At 39.4% G+C, this 19243-nt stretch overlaps 1 protein-coding gene across 7 annotated transcripts in view; it reads left to right on the top strand.

Moving 5' to 3' along the window:
• XPO4 (exportin 4) overlaps positions 1–19243 on the top strand; it is a 114483-nt gene that overhangs the window by 21847 nt on the left and 73393 nt on the right. For 5 of the 7 annotated variants that reach the window (XM_042926675.1, XM_042927170.1, XM_042926010.1 and 2 more), the window contains exons 2-4: positions 7442–7547; positions 12898–13039; positions 17312–17450. In XM_042926675.1, the coding sequence (XP_042782609.1) occupies positions 7442–7547; positions 12898–13039; positions 17312–17450 (387 nt within the window). Of the gene's footprint in view, positions 1–7441; positions 7548–12616; positions 12788–12897; positions 13040–17311; positions 17451–19243 lie in introns of those variants that run through there. The other 2 variants (XM_042926992.1, XM_042927078.1) reach the window with 2 other exon arrangements.

The raw sequence follows: 19243 nt of genomic DNA, 5'->3' as shown, positions 1-19243 counted from the left end.
AATACTACTTTTAAAAAAATTATTACTGTGCCTTTGTAAGTGTTTATATCTGGCTCTGTAAGACTCGTATTCTTTCTTTTTTTAAAGGTTTTGTTCAAATTCCAGCTAACATATGGTGGAATATTAAGTTCAGGTGTACAGTCAGTGATTCAGCACGTCCTTACCACAAGTATTCGTTACAGGCGTGCTCCTTAATTTCCATCACCTATTTAACCCATCCCTCCACCCTCCTGTCTTATTCTTTCCTCAGGTTTTTAATAGTTTTTTTGAACCTAAAATTACTCATTTTATTTATTTATGACCTATAATATTTTAGTAGTTTCGGATGTACAATATAGGGACTCAGTATTTGTATATATTGTGAAGTGATCACGATTAATGCCTGTTACCGTACGTAGCTACTGAATCTGTTTCTTATGATGACAACTATTAAGGTCTACTCTCTTCGTAACTTTCAAATACACGGTATGTTATTATGAATTGTAGTTACCATGCTATACATGACATCCTCTTGACTTATTTATTTTATACCTGGAAGTTTGTACCTTTTGACCCTCTTCACTCTATCATCCCCCTCTTCCTTAGAACCCCCCCCAGTCTGTTCTCTGTATCTAGGAGGAGCTTGGGGTGGGTCATGTTTTGTTTTTTTTTTTGTTAGATTCCACATGGAAGTGAGATCTTTATAAGTGAGTATCTTTCTCTGTCTCATTTATTTCACTTAGTATAATGCTCTCAACATCCTTTTTTCTTAATTTAACTCTTTTTGGCCTTTTTTTTACATGTCTTAGGACCACCTTGTCACCTTCTGAAATGAACCTTATTGGGATTTAAAGTGGAATTGTATCAATTATTGTAGGTTAATTTGGGGAGACCCATATGTGTATTTTTAACTGCAGTTCTCATACCATTATGAGATGCATTCATTAGCATCATCAGATGCTGGGGACCCTGACTTGCCTGGAGGTGTCTTTGCCTGGAAATTTCCTAACTATTGTGCTGCAGAGATGGGATTAGAAACCAGGTCGTTTTGATTTCGGTATCTTGTTCTTTTAATTAAAGGGGACCGTAAGATTGTTTGGAGGGATTTTTAAGGTAGGGTAAACCTGTTTGTAAGCAGAAAGCAGGGCGCCATTACTAAGTATAACTTTAAGAGAAGCTAAAGAGAGTGAGGGGGCGCCTGGATGGAGTGACTCTTGATTTCATCTTAGGTCAAGGACTTGTTCTTCCTGGGTTTGAGCCCCGTGTCAGGCCCCGCCCGCACTGACAGCGTGGAGTCTGCTTGGGATTCTCTCTCCCCTTTCTCCCTCTCTCGCTCTCTGCCCTTCCCCTCATGCTCTCTCAAAAGTAAATAAACTTAAAAAAAGAAAGAGAGTGGGAAGAGATGAGGGAAGAAATGGGGTTGTATGTGGGGGGAGCCAGCAGGGCAGGGATGGGAGGAGGATTTCGAGTTCAGAGAAGGTTGAGGGGAAGGGAGTATTTTGTTAGGAAATTGGAGAAGGTGATAGGAGAACCTTCCTTTTGAAGAGGAAGTCACATAAAGGAGCTAATCATGCAAGAAGGCTTTCACTTTGGGAAAGTAAAAATAAGGTCATTTTGTGAGAGACTGGAGTACTGGGTGTCATGAGATGAGAGGTTTGAGAGGAAAATAGATTTGAAAAGACAGCTTTTGGGGATATGCTGTGAAATTGCAAGAGATTAATTAATTAGGGCACGTCTTTCAGATTTGTTTAGCTGAAAAGGTCCAGTAACTGGAATTTACTCTTTGTGGAATACTATGAAATACTGCTATGATACGTTAAAAAAAAAATTTTTTTTAAAGCTTTATTATTGAGAGAGAGGGGAACAGAACGTGAGCAGGGGCAGAACAGAGAGAGAGGGGAAGACACAGAATCTGAAGCAGGCTCCAGGCTCTGAACTGTCAGCACAGAGCCTGATGTGGGGCTCAAACTCAAGAACTGCGTGATCAAACTCATTAACTGTGGGATCACGACCTGAGCTGAAGTCGGACGCTTGACTGACTGAGCCCCCCAGGTGCCCCTGGTATGAAACATTTGAAGTAATAAAATATATCATTTTGTGTTACGGATTTAAATTTAGGTAGGAGCAGTGTTAAGTTCCAAAGGTTTAAAAGGAAAGGTTATAGAGAGGAAACTAAAAATTGAACAATTCGTAATTTTTTTTTCATGTTTATTCATTTTTGAAAGACAGAGAGACACAGAGCTCAAGCAGGGGTGGGGCAGAGAGAGAGGGGGACACAGAATCCAAAGCAGGTTCCAGACCCTGAGCTGTCAGCACAGAGCCCGATGCGGGGCTTGAACCCACAAACTGTGAGATCATGACCTGAGCCGAAGTCGGACGCTCAACCGACTGAGCCATCCAGGCACCCCAGAATTGAACAATTCTTAACTTAAAAATTTCCGTGAATGAGTCAAAAACTACTGGTAAACATGTTTTTGGGTAGTACATCTGTGATTTTCTAATTTGAACATTAAACCATGCTCTCTCTCTAAAAGATGAGGGAGCCTGCTGGAAGCTGGAGGGTGCTGGGTCCCTGGGTAGTGCATGGAATTCTAGTTTTTCTTCCTCCTTTCTCTGTATATTGGGCTCAGAGATTTCACTGTGTCTCTATGTGAATATGGGCAGTTAGCATTTACCAACATGTATCTGTCCACTTTCTCTTGTTTAAAAAAAAGAAAAAATCTTAAAAAAATGGGGTTATAGGAGGTCAGCAAAGTTTGAGACGTTTGGGTGGGTTCAGTGGGCATTTTGACAACATGGCTTCTCCTTCGGCATGTTTAATTGTGATGTTTAATGGACATCCTTGCAGTTGAAGATGACACTTTTAAAATAAAAATTCTCTCCTAATGATGACTTAAGCCCTGCCACTCGCAGGGAGAATCAGCAGAACCTGTAGGCTCTTATTTGGAATTGACATTCTCTTGTAATTGTGTTCCTGTTTATTTTTCAGTTTGCTTTTTGTTTCACCGGAAAGGAAAGATGCTCAGTTTTAAACATTGAATGTGTACAAGTGGCTTTGTTACAATGCTAAATGTGTACACACGCACACAAAAAGGAAAGATGGGCGAGCGATTATAGCGAAGAAAATTTTTATTACGAGTTGTGTGGCATGACTTCCAAGTTTGTTTTCTACTTTTGTAGCTTGTTTCCTGTCTACAAATCGTGCCTGATTTTTCAGTCTGACTTTCATATCCTTTTTTCATGGTCCTGTAAACAATGATATTTATAGTAAGCCTAGAATATTGTTTGAATTTCTTTGCGAGTTATCTGACAGAAATTAGCCTATTCAACTATGTCTCCTCGTTAGTAATACTTAAGAGAGTCAGATCAAGGGCTTTGGTGTTACACAGACTTAAGACCAAATTCTGCCTTTGATACTGTGATCTTGGGTATGTGACAGTCTGTGAATCTGAGTTTCTCCATATGTAAAAGAGAGGCAATAATTCGTACAGGGATGTTGCAGTGATTAAGTGAGACAGCGTATGTAATTTAGCACTCTGCATGAGGACGAGGTGGTGCTGTTGTTGTTCGTCTTAATAAAAGTTCTTGTAGCTCCCCAGAGAAAGAAAGAGTCTAAAGGTCTCATAGGATTTGACAAGTGGAATTTCTGACTTTTTGAGGACGGGTTTGGCATGATGGGAGAAGCTAGAATGCAGTTAGGGGAGGCAAAAATGATAAACTCATTATTATTGGTGTGATTTGATTAATGTATGTCTTTTGTAAGACTCAGAATTCCTAAGGGCAGAGATGGTTCTCTCTACTTTTATATCCTTAGCTTCTGGCATGGTGCTTAGATTATAGTCAGCCCTCAGTAAACAGAAATTATTTAGTACTTCTGGTTCTCCTGATGCCCCCCCCCCCCGAAAAAAAACCCTCGTATTAAATATGTCATTTAATCTATTTTTTAGTGAATCTTGAGTTCCCGCTTCAGATGCCCCTAGCTGTGCACCACCAATGGTGTTTCTTGAGGATTTTTTGTAAATTGGAGGGGGTCCGGCCAGGCTGGCGGAACAGCATGGGCTGTGCCAGAAACACCAGCATGTTGGGCCAGGGCTTTGTGAGCTTCAGATCTCCTGCTGGTGCGACTCCTTAGAAGCACTTCTTGGGGCGCCTGGGTGGCTCAGTGGGTTAGGCATCCTCCTCTTGATCTCGCCTCACGGTTCTTGAGATGGAGCCCTGCGTCGGGCTCTGCACTGACAGCATGTAGCCCGCTTGAGTTTCTCTCTCCCTTTCTCTCTGCCGCACCCCCCCCCCCCCCATAAATAAACAAACTTAAAAATGAAAAACACCTTTCAGTTTCTTCCTGTTACTGCCTTTATTTTCCTGAAGACACCTGGAGTTGCTCATGTGTTGTTTCCTGTCCTCCGTCAGGCACTCTGCTTCCGCCTGATTCCAGCTCTTCTGATTCATTTGACTGTACCTTTGAAGTGTGAGCTCTTCTCAATCTTTGGCTGTTAGGGACAACGAAAGAACATAAACAGGCAATACAAAAAGGCTTTTTTACTATTATTATATCTTCACTGAAACTTCTCAAGCTATGTAGAACACTCTAATGTCTGTATTGGGTCTCAGAGGAGGACTTTTACGAGGGATTTTCTTCCTTTCTACCCCCTTGCTTTAAGCATAATAAGTCTTACATGATCCTGAACCACCTAAGTGTAGTTTCTGTTGAAGAGTTAGGGCCCTGAGGTCAGTTTCCACCTCTGCTTCCTCCTTGACCTTTAGCAGATTGATCACTCCATTCCTCATCTGTAAAATGGGAATAATAATAGCTTCTACCTCATAAGGTTATTAGGATTAATGAGGTTATATATCTGTGTGCCTATCCATCTGTTGAAAATAATGCCTCGCAACACTAAGTACTCAGTGAATGTTAGTCATGGTGGTGTTGCCTCTCTTTTGATATGTGCAAGGCTCTAGGAATTTAGAGATGAGTAAAGTAAGGTTTCTGGTATCAGAAAAATCATAGCAAAAAAGAAAAAGGGGCAAGCAAATACATACAGTACATTATGGTAAGTTGGGTTGGTAGAGATATATACCTAGTGCATTGCCCAAGGTGAGATGGAGACGTTTGTGTTCAGGCCGATGGGGAGAAGGTCAGGAAAGGCTGACGAAGGAGAAGCTGAAGCAGTTTGAAGGATGACTTCTGATTTCTGAGCAGGAAGGAGTTCCACAGGTAGAGGTATAGGTATATAAGTCAGTACTAAGCTGGGAATTTTGTGGGAAAGATGCATGTTTTTGACTTAGAAGCTGAGCCTGTTAAATCTTTGGGGGCTGGGAATCTTTTCTTTTTCTTTTTAAACAAAAAATCTTCTCAGAACTCGCTGATGCACATAATTTACTATTTGCAAACCATTGCCAAGTCATTCATTTTCAAAAAGAATTGAAAGTTTTGGTTTTGGGAAACTAGAGTGGATACTGTGTTGCCATCTAATGAATCAATGGATGATTTTATTGTTTGTATGATCATGTTCAACCAGGTGGTTAATATAAACCAACTTTTACATTATACTTCATTACTTATGAAATCTGATATTTTATAAATGAAATATTCTGTTATATTAAAGTTATCTTGAGGCCTGTACTTTATGAACTATGTGAATATCAGGGTGTCCAAAGATCATTAGCTTTAAGAACTATTTTTGTTTGCAGAATAACTGGCATAATTAATCACTTGCAAAATTATGTATGTGTACTGCCTTTCAAGGGTGATGAGAAGAAAGAATATATAAATCAGAATCACCTGGGTCATCCATACTTGTTGCCTTATATTCGTAGCAGTATAACATGTTGTAATAGTGTTTACTGATATGCTGGTTTTGGGGGTATAGTCAGATATTAATGATGAAATATCTTGTAAAAACACAAACTTGTTGAGTTACGGAAAATGATGAGAATGAAGAATTTGCAAATGGAAGGACAAAAATATTTATATTTAGCATAGTTAGTTGTTCATAGTAACACTTTTTCAAAAAACGGATTAAAGAACTTAACACAATTTGGGGCACCTGGGTGGCTCAGTTGGTCAAGCGTCCGACTTTGGCTCAGGTCTTGATCTCATGGCTCGTGAGTTCGAGCCCCGCGTCAGGCTCTGTGCTGGCAGCTCAGAGCCTGGAGCCTGCTTCGGATTCTGTGTCTCCCTCTCTCTCTGCTCTTCTCTTGCTCATTCTCTCTCTCTCAAAAATAAATAAACATTAAAAATAAAAAGAATTTAACACAGTTCTTTATAATGAAAATATTTTCGTTTTTATCTAGAGAGCTGTAGAGGGTGCTGTATCATTAGGAATAGTAGTCTGAACTGGTTTTGGCTAATTATAAGAATACCTTTAGGCCAGGCTATCAAATTTGGTTTTATTATTATTTTATTTTAACTAAAATTATAGTGACTAATGTTGCATAATTGATACAGCTTAAAATGATGATACATAATTGATACAGTTTATAGTTTATATTAATATATGGTTTATAATGTACTTGGTTTCAATAATATAGTTTATAATGTACTTTGTTGCAAAATGTTTTTTATCTTTCAGATTGTTTAAATATAGTTGAAATTTTGGTTTCCCCATTTCATATTGGTCACAGTAGCGAAGGTTTATTTTCCTACCTCTCCTCTCCCAAATTGAGAATTCTGCTATTTAATTGGTAGGCTGCATAAGCAATCTCTTCCCTTCAGATGGGTCTCAGTGAGTCAAAGATAACGAAGCCATGCAATGAGACTATGTATTTTAGGTGGCTACATTTTAGGTTCAGAAGAATATTATCTTTAGAGGAAAGATTGTTAGAACAAAATGGAATTTAAAAACCTGGCAGACTTTAGAAGTTGTTTTTGTTAAGCCAGAAGTCTGACTTTTCTGCGGATTCGTTTATTCAGATAGGAGTTTTGTAACTTCCAACTCCACTGTTCCGTACTTTTTCTGGTTTAATGGTGATTTTAGGAAACTTGAAGTAGAATTAATTATCTGATAATATTTTTATCGTAAAGCATTGCTGTGAGAAATCAATTTTTAGTGACTTTGGATTTGGTTGCACCAGTGCTGAAAAATTTAGAGATAATTTTCACTTAGTCAAGTTAGATGAAGTGGTATATTTTGGAATAAAACGCAATAAGTTAGCTGTGTTTAAAAGATACAGAAAATGTTATATAAGCCTCTGTCTTCTAAAATGTAGGCAACTTTGAAACCTTGCCAGGAATTTCTTCCTTTTTCCTGAAACCGTATTTTAAATATTTATTACGAAGTTTTATACTTCAGTTTCTGTAAAATAACAAGCAGGAATTTGATGTCCCAGTGCCCCCACCCCCCGAAAGTGAAAGTGTTTTCTCTTATTGCGGGTAAAAGGTTTGCTGTTGTTCAAGCTGTCTTATTAAACAAGTGTACTCTGTTTTTTGTTTTGTTTTGCTCCTCTTGTTTTAACCCTCAAGGCGCCACCTTCCATGGTTAATAACGAACAACGCCAGCATGCAGAGCACATATTCTTATCGTTTAGGAAATCAAAGTCACCATTTGCAGTTTGCAAGCATATTTTGGGTAAGTATTCACTTTTAAAGTATTTTTGCAGAATCAAATATAGTCTTTCTATCCTGGATGTCAGATATTTTAAATGCCTTTTAAAACAAGCAGGTGTGTGTAATTACAATTTTCCATTAATAGTCATTCTGTTGAAGTGGCTTTAAAGATAGTCCATAAAGCCAGATAGAAGACTGTTTCTACTTTGACTTTTTTTCCCCCAACTATAGTAATTTATAAATACAGTAAGTTACTAAATGTAGTAAATATATATAATTTGTTTTATTACTGACCAAAACATGAAGTCTGTTAATGGTGGGGGGAAAATCTAATATTTTTTCAGTTCTCAAGAGTGCTATCACTTGTTATAGGAAATGCACTATAATATATCTTACTCTAGTGTTTTGAAATTATGATTGTTTTTGGAGGTTTCAACAATTTTTCTTCGTGCAAAACATTTTTTTAACCATATAGTTTGTATTCAGCTTGCTTAGCAAATATTAGTTCTATGTAGATGATCGCTGTGTATTGTAAAATGAAACACTAATTTTTACTCTTGTAAAAATATTTTACAAGTACCTTTTATCTGACATGCGTACAGAAACAATCTCTTTCCTTTAAAAATAATCACAAAAGTTATAACTCTTGTCCAGAGATGGCATTTTCTAAGTCCACACAGACACAGACATAGGCACACAGTCTTCCGTCTCCTACATATTTTTCAGTGGTAGTAAGAGAGATTTCATTGGTGATTGTTATTTTAAAACTTAATTGTTTATTAACTCTTTCTTAATTGGAGCCATTTTTTGTAACCCACACTTGAGCCTCTGAAAGGCTGTTTGAGTTATTCTTGACCATAAAATTGGTTAGTTGCATATTAGGAACTAAAATATCTGACCTTTTATTCTTAGGCTTTTAGTAAGACTTATCTGTTAGCCACCAGCACTCTCTGGTTTCCAGACTGAAATAGCCTGCAATTAAATTTAAATGTTAAAAATGCTTTCCGTATAAGGGCTTATGAGTGCGTTGCTGGGTTGGAATAGAGAGAGCACTGCTGTAGGACCTGTGAGGTCTGTTCTCCATGGTATCAACTTGAGGAAGTCACTTAGCCTCTCGGAGCCCGTTTTCATCTATGAAATGGGAACAGTGGTACCATTTTCCTTAATGGGCTTCGTTGCCTTAAGTTGTTGTGAGGCACAAATGTAGCCACATATAAAACCACTCTGTGAACGGTAATGCGAGTGGCCCCGTTACCTGATTTCAGATGGCGTTTTAAAAATAAGATAACCTTCACAAAGTGCTCTGTTCTGTTTGCAAGGAGCTCGCAGAGGTGGTTGAAGGTGGCTCTGTCTCATTCAGGAGTCAGATTTTTCACCAGAGGAGCAGTCAGTGTTAATAACCACCTTTTAAATTCTACATGAGGCAGTTTTTATTTATTTTATTTTTTTAGTGGTCAGGTGTCATACTTGGGTGAACTTGTTTCCGGCACTAAGAAAACTTGCTATCATGCCTGTGGAGAGTATTTGATTCAGAGTTAAATCACAAGAAGTAAAGCTAAACATCAGCGTTAAGAATTCAAGGGAGCTTTCGTCTTCACTGCCTTGAAATTGTTCAGCGTTAATAGTTGAGGAAACCATTGTGTTAAACTAGTCGCCTAACATAATTCGAGTCTGGTTTTTATGGCATACGCCTTAAGTACGTTAATTAGGATTCCATCAGTTTCATCGGACTTTCTATTGTAATGCAGTTGTCATTCAGTACTAGTTGGGAAATAGGTGATCTAAGTTGTAAGTATGTTACTAGAGTGCATTTGTTTATACGACTCTTTCCTGTTTAGAGTATGTATATTTTATGAAGTACTGTTGCTTTGTTACGATTTGAGCTTGTCTGGAATACGTTTGTTTTCCTGATAAAAATGTCTAAAGAATAGTATTGCTAGTTCTGGCTGTGCTTTTAAAACCAGTTTGGGTTTTGAGATATTAACTATTTAAAAGGTTGAGTGCATGTATTGTAATCTAATCATTAATGTACTGCAAAGCCCTGTGTTACATTAATGTTTACATCTAAACTTCACAGAAAATCTTTCAACTCCTTACTCAGTTGCCACCAGCACAGAAGGGTTAATTCCTCTAAGAAGACTTCTCATACAAGTGGCAGTCAATCGCAATTCAGAATTTTCACATTCTTAGTTAGGGATAATATGTCATTTTTATACAGTGTCTGGGTGATATATTCTAATAAAGGGGAGACTTTCTCTTTGATGCTTCCCTGTTCTGGCCTCTTAAAATTCTTCCTTCCCACTTCTGACCTAAGTTTTTATTACGTTTCTGGTTTTCCTCATTTCCTTCTCTTCTTATCCTTTTGTTGTCATTCTGGGTGTGCTTTTTCCACTCTGTGTGTGTGCACGCGCGCATTTGCGTGTGCACGTTGCACGCCCCGGCGCGTTTTGTCAGAAGGGTGCTTTTGGATTTCTGCACCTCAGACAGAAGTCTTTGGCGTTTAGGAAGTTGTTACTTTGGTTTGGTCAAATGTGTGTTCACAAATCCTGTGAGTTCTGTTCTTGTTAAAGACACACCCCGACCAGCGCTTCCGGAACTAACTTTGTAGCATTCTTCTGTCCTTCTCCCAGGGAGAAACGGGTTTCTTTCGTTTCTTGTCTCAGAAGTGGTTGGAGCAAAACGAAGTGAAACTGAGACTTCTTATCACTTGGGGTGCCTGTGTACACGTGCGTATCCACGTGCTCTGGACCGAAGTCTTTCACGCCAGAGAGGTGGTCGTGGTCGCTGAACATCTGGGCCTTGACTACTGTGGTTTTAGTTTCCTTTTAAAAATATTTTTTGATCAGAATGTGGTGCTCTGCCTCTCATTGTTTCCTTCACTTCAATTTTTGTCTTCATGGCTCTGTGTGGTTTCAGACGGCTGACGTGATAGAAATGAATTTTATTTACATAATTATTAAAGAAAGTTACCGTGGTAAAAAGGGACAACTTGCTGCCGAAGTGGGCTAAAATAATTTATTCTCTAGACAATGCCCTGGTCAGTGGAGAACAACTGAAAAGTATCAGAAATTCTAGATGACTTGTGAGTTCCTCGTGAAGACCTTGCCTTTCAAGCATCTTTGGAGCAGAGAGCGAGGATAAGGCTCATCCATCCGCGTGAAGGCCCGGCCTTCTGCCGGTAGCTTCGAGAGTTCCATAGAGCACCTTTTGCACATTTATATCGTGTTGACGTGCGGTGTGTGAAGGCTAGTGACGGTTTCGTGAGAAGGTGTCGTGCAGCCCGTTAGGTTAGGAGAATTCCTTCCTTGAAATTTGGAACTTGGCTTTCTTTTTTTCAGGTTCCTCCATTCTTAGAGAAGCTTCTTACGGGAGTAGGCATGTAGAGATGCCCAAACAGAGGCATCTAAGAAAGAGTCACCTCGGAAACTGTTGAATGTCTGTCATTCACCTGCTGCAGTTAGCTCCCTCCCTCGTCCCTTGCAAAAAGGAGGGGGACGCAGGAAAAACAGCTTGGCTGTCAGCACGGGTAGTTAGAAATAAGCACGTTTTGTTGCTTCTGGAAACAGGAAGGAGCTCGTTTGGTCTTCTCTTCCTCGGCACGTGCGTTTAGGGGTGGCTTAGTGTCGCTCCAGGAACATTCACCGGCCACGTGATCCTGAATTCTTTTCTCTTAGTCCCCTGGTGCGTCAACACTTTCTTCAGCCTTAAAAGGCAGGAATTGAATTAGGTGACCTTTGGAGTTCTATGTCCAAAATTCTGTGAGTCCCTAAGATTTTGCTTCTTTGTTAAAATCCATAACTAAGGATCTGGGGTTTCTTGTCCTTAAGATTTTTACTATGGCAGTAGAAAGTGAAGTTAGGCAATCAACCATCGTTTACTTTATACAAGAGGTTTATAATAAGAGATTACTTGAATTACCTTTATGAGGCAGTACCGTATTTCTCCTTAAGTGATCTAAATAGATATAGCTAGTTTCTGTTTCAGTTCCTCTTACACTTTTTTTTTTTTCCTCCTGGAACTTTAAACACATCTTTTTATGATAGGTTTACGTTTTTGGAAGCTATTGCTTTCTTTACTGGTAACATTTTAAGGTTTTTAAATTTTTGTGAGTTCTGATGATCATCTCACTTAGAATGCATGTTAAGAAAGCATGGAATAATCAAACTTTTTTAAAAAGGTCCAAATTGGGTCCTCTTTTTGGTTTTGTTATGTTCAAAACTCCTATTTGGTAGTCTAAATTGATGGCATTTATGTAGGGTGTACCTTTTTTTCACCCATTTTTATAGCGTATTGTGTCAAGATCACTCAAGGTTTTTAAATGACCTGAGCTTGAGTAGGAGAGAACATGATGTGCCTCCCTATGTCTTCATGCTCTTCTGATGAATTCTTGAAGGTGCCATTCTATGCCTGGAGTTAACTTCTCAGGGCTCTCGGATACTCATGTCTAGTGATCTTGGCAAATAACCTGCAGTCTAATCCCAAACTTTCATGGATTTCACATGACGGTTATTTTTCAGAACTCCAGAAAATTTCTACTTTTTCTTGACTTCATTTTGACTGTTTCTCCCTTTTGATAATGCTGTTTGGAAACTGATTGTAGTGGTATGGGTGAATAAAAGAAAAAATGGAAAATTAAAATATTTCTTAGGTATGTTAATTTTCTGTTTTTTCTTTCCCTCCTGATTCAGTTTTTAGTTCAGATACTATAACTTGCTAGTTAAGGCTGGGGTTTTCTAAGTGTAGCTTTGGAATTTTACTCAGTTTGATCAGTATTGCAATCAGAAAATTCACAAGAACTTCTCACCTTGGGTAAATGTGACTCCCATTTTTTTTTTTTTTTTTAACATTTTGAGAAAAATAACCTGAATGTGATTGTGTTTATTTCTGAACTTGCTATTGGGGATGGGCCATCCTGCTGAAAGCTTAATTTCTCAACAAATATTTTAACAGCATGGCTCACCACAAATAGTAATGTTCAAAGACGAGTTTATTAAGATATTTTGCAAATGCAAAGCTCTATTTTGCACAGGGTGAGAATCTCTCAGGAAATTCTCTGATTGCTTTATATTTTTATTTTTATTTTTTTTAAAGCTGTGTTATTTTTTAGTTCTTCATGCTTTGGAAGTAACAGTTGAAGAGAGGTGAGGAAAGTTTGTGAAAATTGTGATCGGTGATTAGCTGCCACCTGCCTGGGGTGTCTTCTGAGAGGAACTAACCTCTTTGTGGTGCTAGAGCAAGGTCACTGGATTAAAAAAAGAACAGGTAACCATCTTATTCCTTGTCTGAAAAGTTCTGTTTTTAAATTAATAAATGCAAACTGTTCAAAGAAGGAGGAATTGCTGTTTAAAGAAAGTTTCCAATTTTCTCCTCAGAAACAAGTAAAGTGGACTATGTCCTCTTTCAAGCTGCCACAGCCATAATGGAAGCAGTTGTCCGAGAGTGGATTCTCTTGGAAAAAGGTAGCATCGAGTCACTGCGAACATTCCTTTTAACCTATGTCTTACAGAGGCCTAAGTAAGTACATGGCGGAGGCACTGCTCCAATACCTGTGCTGCCCTTGTCTTGTCTTGTCTTGTCTTGTCTTGTCTTGTCTTGTCTTGTCTTGTCTTGTCTTGTCTTTTCTTTTCGCTTCTTTTCTTTTCTTTTCGCTTCTTTTCTTTTCGCTTCTTTTCTTTTCTTTTCCTTTCTCTCTCTTTCTTTCTTTCTTTCTTTCTTTCTTTCTTTCTTTCTTTCCCTTTTTTCCTTTATGTTTTTAACGATAGATGTTTATGGTTAAGTTCTGCTTGGGCTCATATTTTAAAAACTCACACACACGTGGTTGTGGGTTGTTATACTGCTTAATGAAATACGACTTTATATTTAAGCTTATGATACAGGGTTTTGTTTCTTGGAAAAGATGGTGCTGGATATTAAGGGTTTTTTGTGGACGTTTAGATCCAAAGATTTTGCTTATGAGTAAAAGTTGATCTTGGACTCCATGGAAAATCCTTGGTACATAGTCGTTCTTTTTTCGGTGTTTGGTAGCATCGTAAGACATAGGTGAGTATTCCAGGACACGGGTGCAAAGGGTGGTCAGGTGCCATTAAAACACCAAGTGTTACACATACATATGCGTGGAAATGCACATTAGGAAGGTTGTAGAAGAGAAAGCACCAAATTTGTTCAATACTTTCTTTTGGAAAATGGATCAGTTTTAAGAAATAGGGTAAAAGTGAGTTTTCTTTTTGTGTTACGTACGTTGTATTGTTTGAACATTTTACAAGATCTGTACATTCATTGCTTGTGTGATTTTTTTTTTTTTTTTGGTAAATCCCTCAAATACCAAGTCGTGTTTTACGAAGAGGCACTGCACACCGCACGTTTGCCATTTGTGCAGTTGAACAATTGAGTCCTTTTTCCATACACGTACACTTTCAAATTCGGTGAAGAAATGCTCTCTAATTGGAACTCCTGGTAACTAGGCATGTCGATTAATGGTGATCAATATGCATGAAGCTTTAAACATAATTTAGAGCACACCTTTCTTTCTACGGGTTGTTCACTCGCGGTCTTCTGAGCTCATAATATTTAATAATAATTACTGGCGTGAATTTAGCATGCAGGTAAGTGCCAGTTGCTTTGCCTAAAGAAAAATGCATAAGAGAAAGAAGGCAAGATTTACTTAGCCTGTAAACAAACGTTACAGGTGTAATGGGTAATCCTTTCTGTAGATGACTGGATAGAGATGTATGCAAAGGGAGGGTTTGGCTTGTTTTTTCTGGTTTTAATAGAATAAGGGGCAATTGTCCCAATTTCAAACCTTTCTCTTCTCCTTCATGCTGATTTTCTTTATTTAAATTTTAATTTGTTGTTTGACGAGGCCATTTGGGTGTGCTCCTGGAGCTGCTCATCGATCCCAGTTTTTCTCCACCCTCCCCAAGTTGGAACTGCTGAACTCTGGAGAGTTTCATAGACTTACGTGTGTGGTAGATTTCGATTGCGTGTGTGCGTGTGTGCGTGTGCGTGCGTGCACACATGCACGTGATCTCTTCTATTATCCAAAACAATCTCATTCTTCAGTAATTTTCATTAGTTCAGAAGCTATTTTGGAGTTGATTGTAAGGTTCCACATTGAAATAGTTCACTTACATATTTCCCCCCAAACACTAAAAAAAAAAACCACAACTTTAAGCAAAGTTGAAAGAATAATACAATGAACACACACACACTCTTTCCCAGTGGAGGCTCAGTTAACATTTTGTCACATTTGATTTCTCTCACATATATGCATTTTCCCCTGAATCACCTGAAAGTATGCTGCAGAAATTAGGATACTTCATCCTTTTTTTTTTTTTTTTTTTTAATTTTTAATGTTTATTTATTTTTGAGAGAGAAAGTGTGAGCAGGGGAGGGGCAGAGAGAGAGGGAGACACAGAATCTGAAACAGGCTCCAGGCTCTGAGCTGTCAGCACAGAGCCCGAGGTGGAGCTTGAACTCACCAGCCATGGTATCATGACCTGAGCCGAAGTCACAGGCTTAACTGACTGAGCCACCCAGGTGCCCTCGATACTCTTGATATAATTGGCATATTAAATTAATCTAATATAATTTTGATCCTATATTCTCATTTTCCCAGTTGTCTGAATAATGCTATTGATATCCTTTCCTCCTTTATAAGTTATTTGTTTGATCCAGGATTTAACCGCAGATTATACATTGTATTTAGTCTCTACTCTGTTTTAATCTAGAATAGTTCTGCCTTTTTTTTTGTCTTTCATGACACAGACATTTTTATCTTGTAGACTTTCCTACAGTATGGACCAGAGTCAAGTGAAAACTGTTGGTATACCGCATAGGTAGAATACTGTGAATGCTGCATACATAGTGTTGTATACTTCTCGTTTGGTACACAGAACTTTCTCTTTTCTAGTTTTTTCCTCCTAATTGAGATAGCATTTCCACAGAATGAAATGCCAGGTGCGCCTGACAGTATGGCAGGGCGGTTGAGAATCTACTGCTGCCACTGTGTGCACGGGCAGATTGCTTGCCCTCTCTGTGCATTAGTTTCTAAAATTATTAGTATTTAATTAGCTATTAGAGTTAATAATAGTATTGTACTCAAAAGGTAGTTGTGAGGGTTGAATGTATTAACTTTTGTGAAGTTCGTTTATAGCCTTGCATAACATAAACACCAACCAATGTGAGCTATTATTTATTTTCCTAGTAATTTATAATTCTTGCCAATGGAGGTCGTTAAAACTAGCTTTATGTACACTTTCTAGTAGGAGTCGGTGTATTTGAAATTGTCATGTCCCCCGAAATGTACAAAAACTCCTTTTGGTTAACTCACATTCCTCCTGTTCTTCCCGTACAATCTCTGCATTTATTTGCTTATGAGTGCTTCAAGTGTGTATTTTGAAGGAATATTTTTCACTTCAGTCTTGACATGGGGGGCATGTTTGTATGTCTGATAGATGCCTGTCATGTGTCAGGGAGCCCTCCTTAGTAACGGCCCACCATGTTCAGGGAGCTTCAGGGAGTCCCCTCTGGAGAAAGGGACATCACAGTCTTAGCAGAGGACACAGACGTTCAGAGGTCTGTGCATTGCGCCAGGGGCTGAAAGAAGCTCAGCATGTCTGCAGTTTTGAGCGAATGTGGAAGCGGGGATCAGAGAGGGCAGGAGGAGGTCCCTGACCGTGACAGACTGGTGAAGTGGGTGACCGTATCAGTTATGTCCCAATGGGGACACTTTGCAGGGTATAAGACAACAGATTGGTAGTGTCCAAAGAGAGCTGGGTTGGGTCCCACTGCTTGTAAGCCACGTTAAGGAATTTGGGGTTTATTCCAAAGGGCACGTGGTTGGTGTATCCTTGTGGCATTCTAGAAGCCGGATTATAAAGTTACGTTATCTGAGCCTTACCTTTAAGAAAAGGTTGTGACAGGACAACTAAATCTCTGTGCCCTAGTGGTCTAGTCTACTTTGTGTACTTTGTAGAATTCCTTCACTTGGGATCATTGCTTCTGCCATCACACTGAAGAGCACAGTTTAGATAAGGAATTTTAGAACTTAAAAAAAATTTTTTTTCTAATGTTTATTTGTGAGAGAGTGCGAGTGGGGGAGGGGCAGAGAGAAAGGGAGACACAGGATTTGAAGCAGGCTCCAGGCTCTGAGCTGTCAGCACGGAGCCCGATGTGGGGCCGGAACCCACGAACCGTGAGATCATGACCTGAGCTGAAGTCAGACGCTTAACCACCTGAGCCACCCAGGCACTCCAAAACGTTTTTTAAAAATGTGTGTGTGTCCATAATATATTTTGGGGAGCTAGCCTGTTGCCTTTTCACATTAAAGGGAGTGGGCTTAAGATTATACTACTGGTTGGAGATGGATATTAGATCAGAATTTCTTTTTATTGGTAGAATCACAATCTGGCTCTCAGTGAACTGACTTAGATCTCTTGAACACTGCCTGAAGCAGCTAACATTTATGTACCACTTAGTATGCACTGGGCGCAGTTTGAAGAACATTTGATCCTAGTCACAACCCTGTTAATGTTACCCCCGTTTCACAGATGAGAAAATTTAAGGCTCTGAAACTGTCTTGCGTACCAGGGTCACCAAGCCCGTAAGTAACGAAGCATGGATCCAAGTCGAGATCTCCTGGCTCCGGAGACAGTGCATAACCGGCAGGCTGTGCTACCCTCCCGTGTGAGCCGTGTGATTAGTAGCGTCCGGCGTCGGGAGAAACTTGGGACTATGTTTATATTGGGATCATGTAAAGGTGTTCACGATGGTCTTTCTGTTTTACAGCCTCCAAAAGTATGTTCGGGAACAGATTCTGTTAGCAGTAGCAGTCATTGTAAAACGAGGATCCTTAGATAAATCAATTGACTGCAAAAGCATCTTTCATGAAGTCAGCCAGTTGATAAGTAGTGGCAATCCCACTGTGGTAAGTGTGCTATCTGTATTTATAAATAGTTAAAATTTTTATTCTGTATTTTGCAGATAACACAGCAATACTAACGTCTACATTAAAGAAAAAGTGCACAGCCTGAGAATCGAGCAGTTTTCATTCGTTCGTGTTTTCTTTTAGTCCCTTTTTATACGTTCACGTACTCTAGATGTAATGGACTTTGTTTTTTCGTTTGATTCTGTTTTTCCATGTTGCCAGTGTTCACAGTCATCATTATAATGGTGTAAAATACTATAAGCTAACACACCGTAATATATGCAACCATTTCTTTTCCTCCATTTTGATAAGCCTTCGACAACTGCTAGTGATAATAGAGATGTTTGAATAAAGTGACACGTAACGTAACGGATTATTTCACGTTGCTACAGTAATGGGCCAAGGTATACTTGGGCTGCCTACCAGGTGTTAAGTGAACAAATTTGAGAACCATTGTCCGTGATGGAATTACTCTGGAGAGCCCGTTTCCCCCCCTTTCAATCTCCTGTCTGCCTTTTGAGAACTAGTCGTGCCTAGGAGAGTGACTGGTGGTAGTGCCTCTTCAGAGTTGGAGCTGGTGTTGAGTGATCAGCTGTGGTCCTGGGGAGAACTGTGGACTGTTAATCAGCTGAAGGATATTGTGGGATTGGAAATGGTAATACCTGGCTGTCCTGATTTTCAGGTCTTAAATCTTTAAATGTTTTGGGTAGTTTTTTTCATTCTCCCAGTTTCTTTTCTTTAATCATTTGGAAGATAGCTGTGTGCGACTGTGCACCTTATGACTCTTTATGAATTACTTTACCTCTTTCAGTGGCCCCTCAGTGAGCGGTGTGAGTTTAATAATTAACTTGACAGTTTGAGGATAGGTTGCAGGTACATTTTTGGAGGAGCCCACGCAGCGTCCCTTCATTTCCATAGTGTGTTGGTCCTCCTGCCCCGCACACCTGTACCACCAGCAGACCCGCACCCTCCTCTTTCTCTAGCCATCTGCCCTCCAGTCTGGCTGATGTAGGAGGGTCTCACCCGAGGGACCACGGAAGCGAGTTGTCAGGATTTTGGACCTTCCTCTACATACCCAAAGTATGTTTTGTTTTTCCTTTGGAATATGCCAGGGGTCATATATCTATTCTTTTTTTCCGTATCATCTTTATTTTTTTTTTAAAATTTTTTTTTTCAATGTTTTTTATTTATTTTTGGGACAGAGAGAGACAGAGCATGAACGGGGGAGGGGCAGAGAGAAAGGGAGACACAGAATCGGAAACAGGCTCCAGGCTCCGAGCCATCAGCCCAGAGCCCGACGCGGGGCTCGAACTCACGGACCGCGAGATCGTGACCTGGCTGAAGTCAGACGCTTAACCGACTGCGCCACCCAGGCGCCCCCCGTATCATCTTTATTGAGGAATAATTTACATGTATTACCGTATCCATGAAGATGTACATTTCTAGGAGTCAAGATACAGAACATTTCTTTCTTTAAAAAAAAAAAAAAATTATGTGAGTACTCTCTTATATCTAATGTGGGGCTCGAGCCGACAACCCTGAGACCGGAGACCTAGTCACATGCTCCCCCAGCTGAGCCAGCTGGGCGCCCCAGAGCATTTCTATTCCTGTTTTGATTTTTAATTGTACAGATATTGTGTTGTTTGCCATTTTGGTGGCAGATTTCTTCAAGAGTACTGCTCTCCGATAGAATTTTCTGTTTTGATGTGAATGTTCTAGATCTGTACTCCAATATGTCACCACTGTGCCAGGCACGTGTGGCTTTTGAGCATTTGAAGTGTGGCTGGTGTGAC

This window comes from Panthera leo, chromosome A1 (assembly GCF_018350215.1).
Source record: "Panthera leo isolate Ple1 chromosome A1, P.leo_Ple1_pat1.1, whole genome shotgun sequence".
Classification (NCBI taxonomy): Eukaryota; Metazoa; Chordata; class Mammalia; order Carnivora; family Felidae; genus Panthera; species Panthera leo.
Note: the sequence above shows the minus strand (reverse complement) of the source record. Positions and strands in the feature narration are given on the sequence as shown.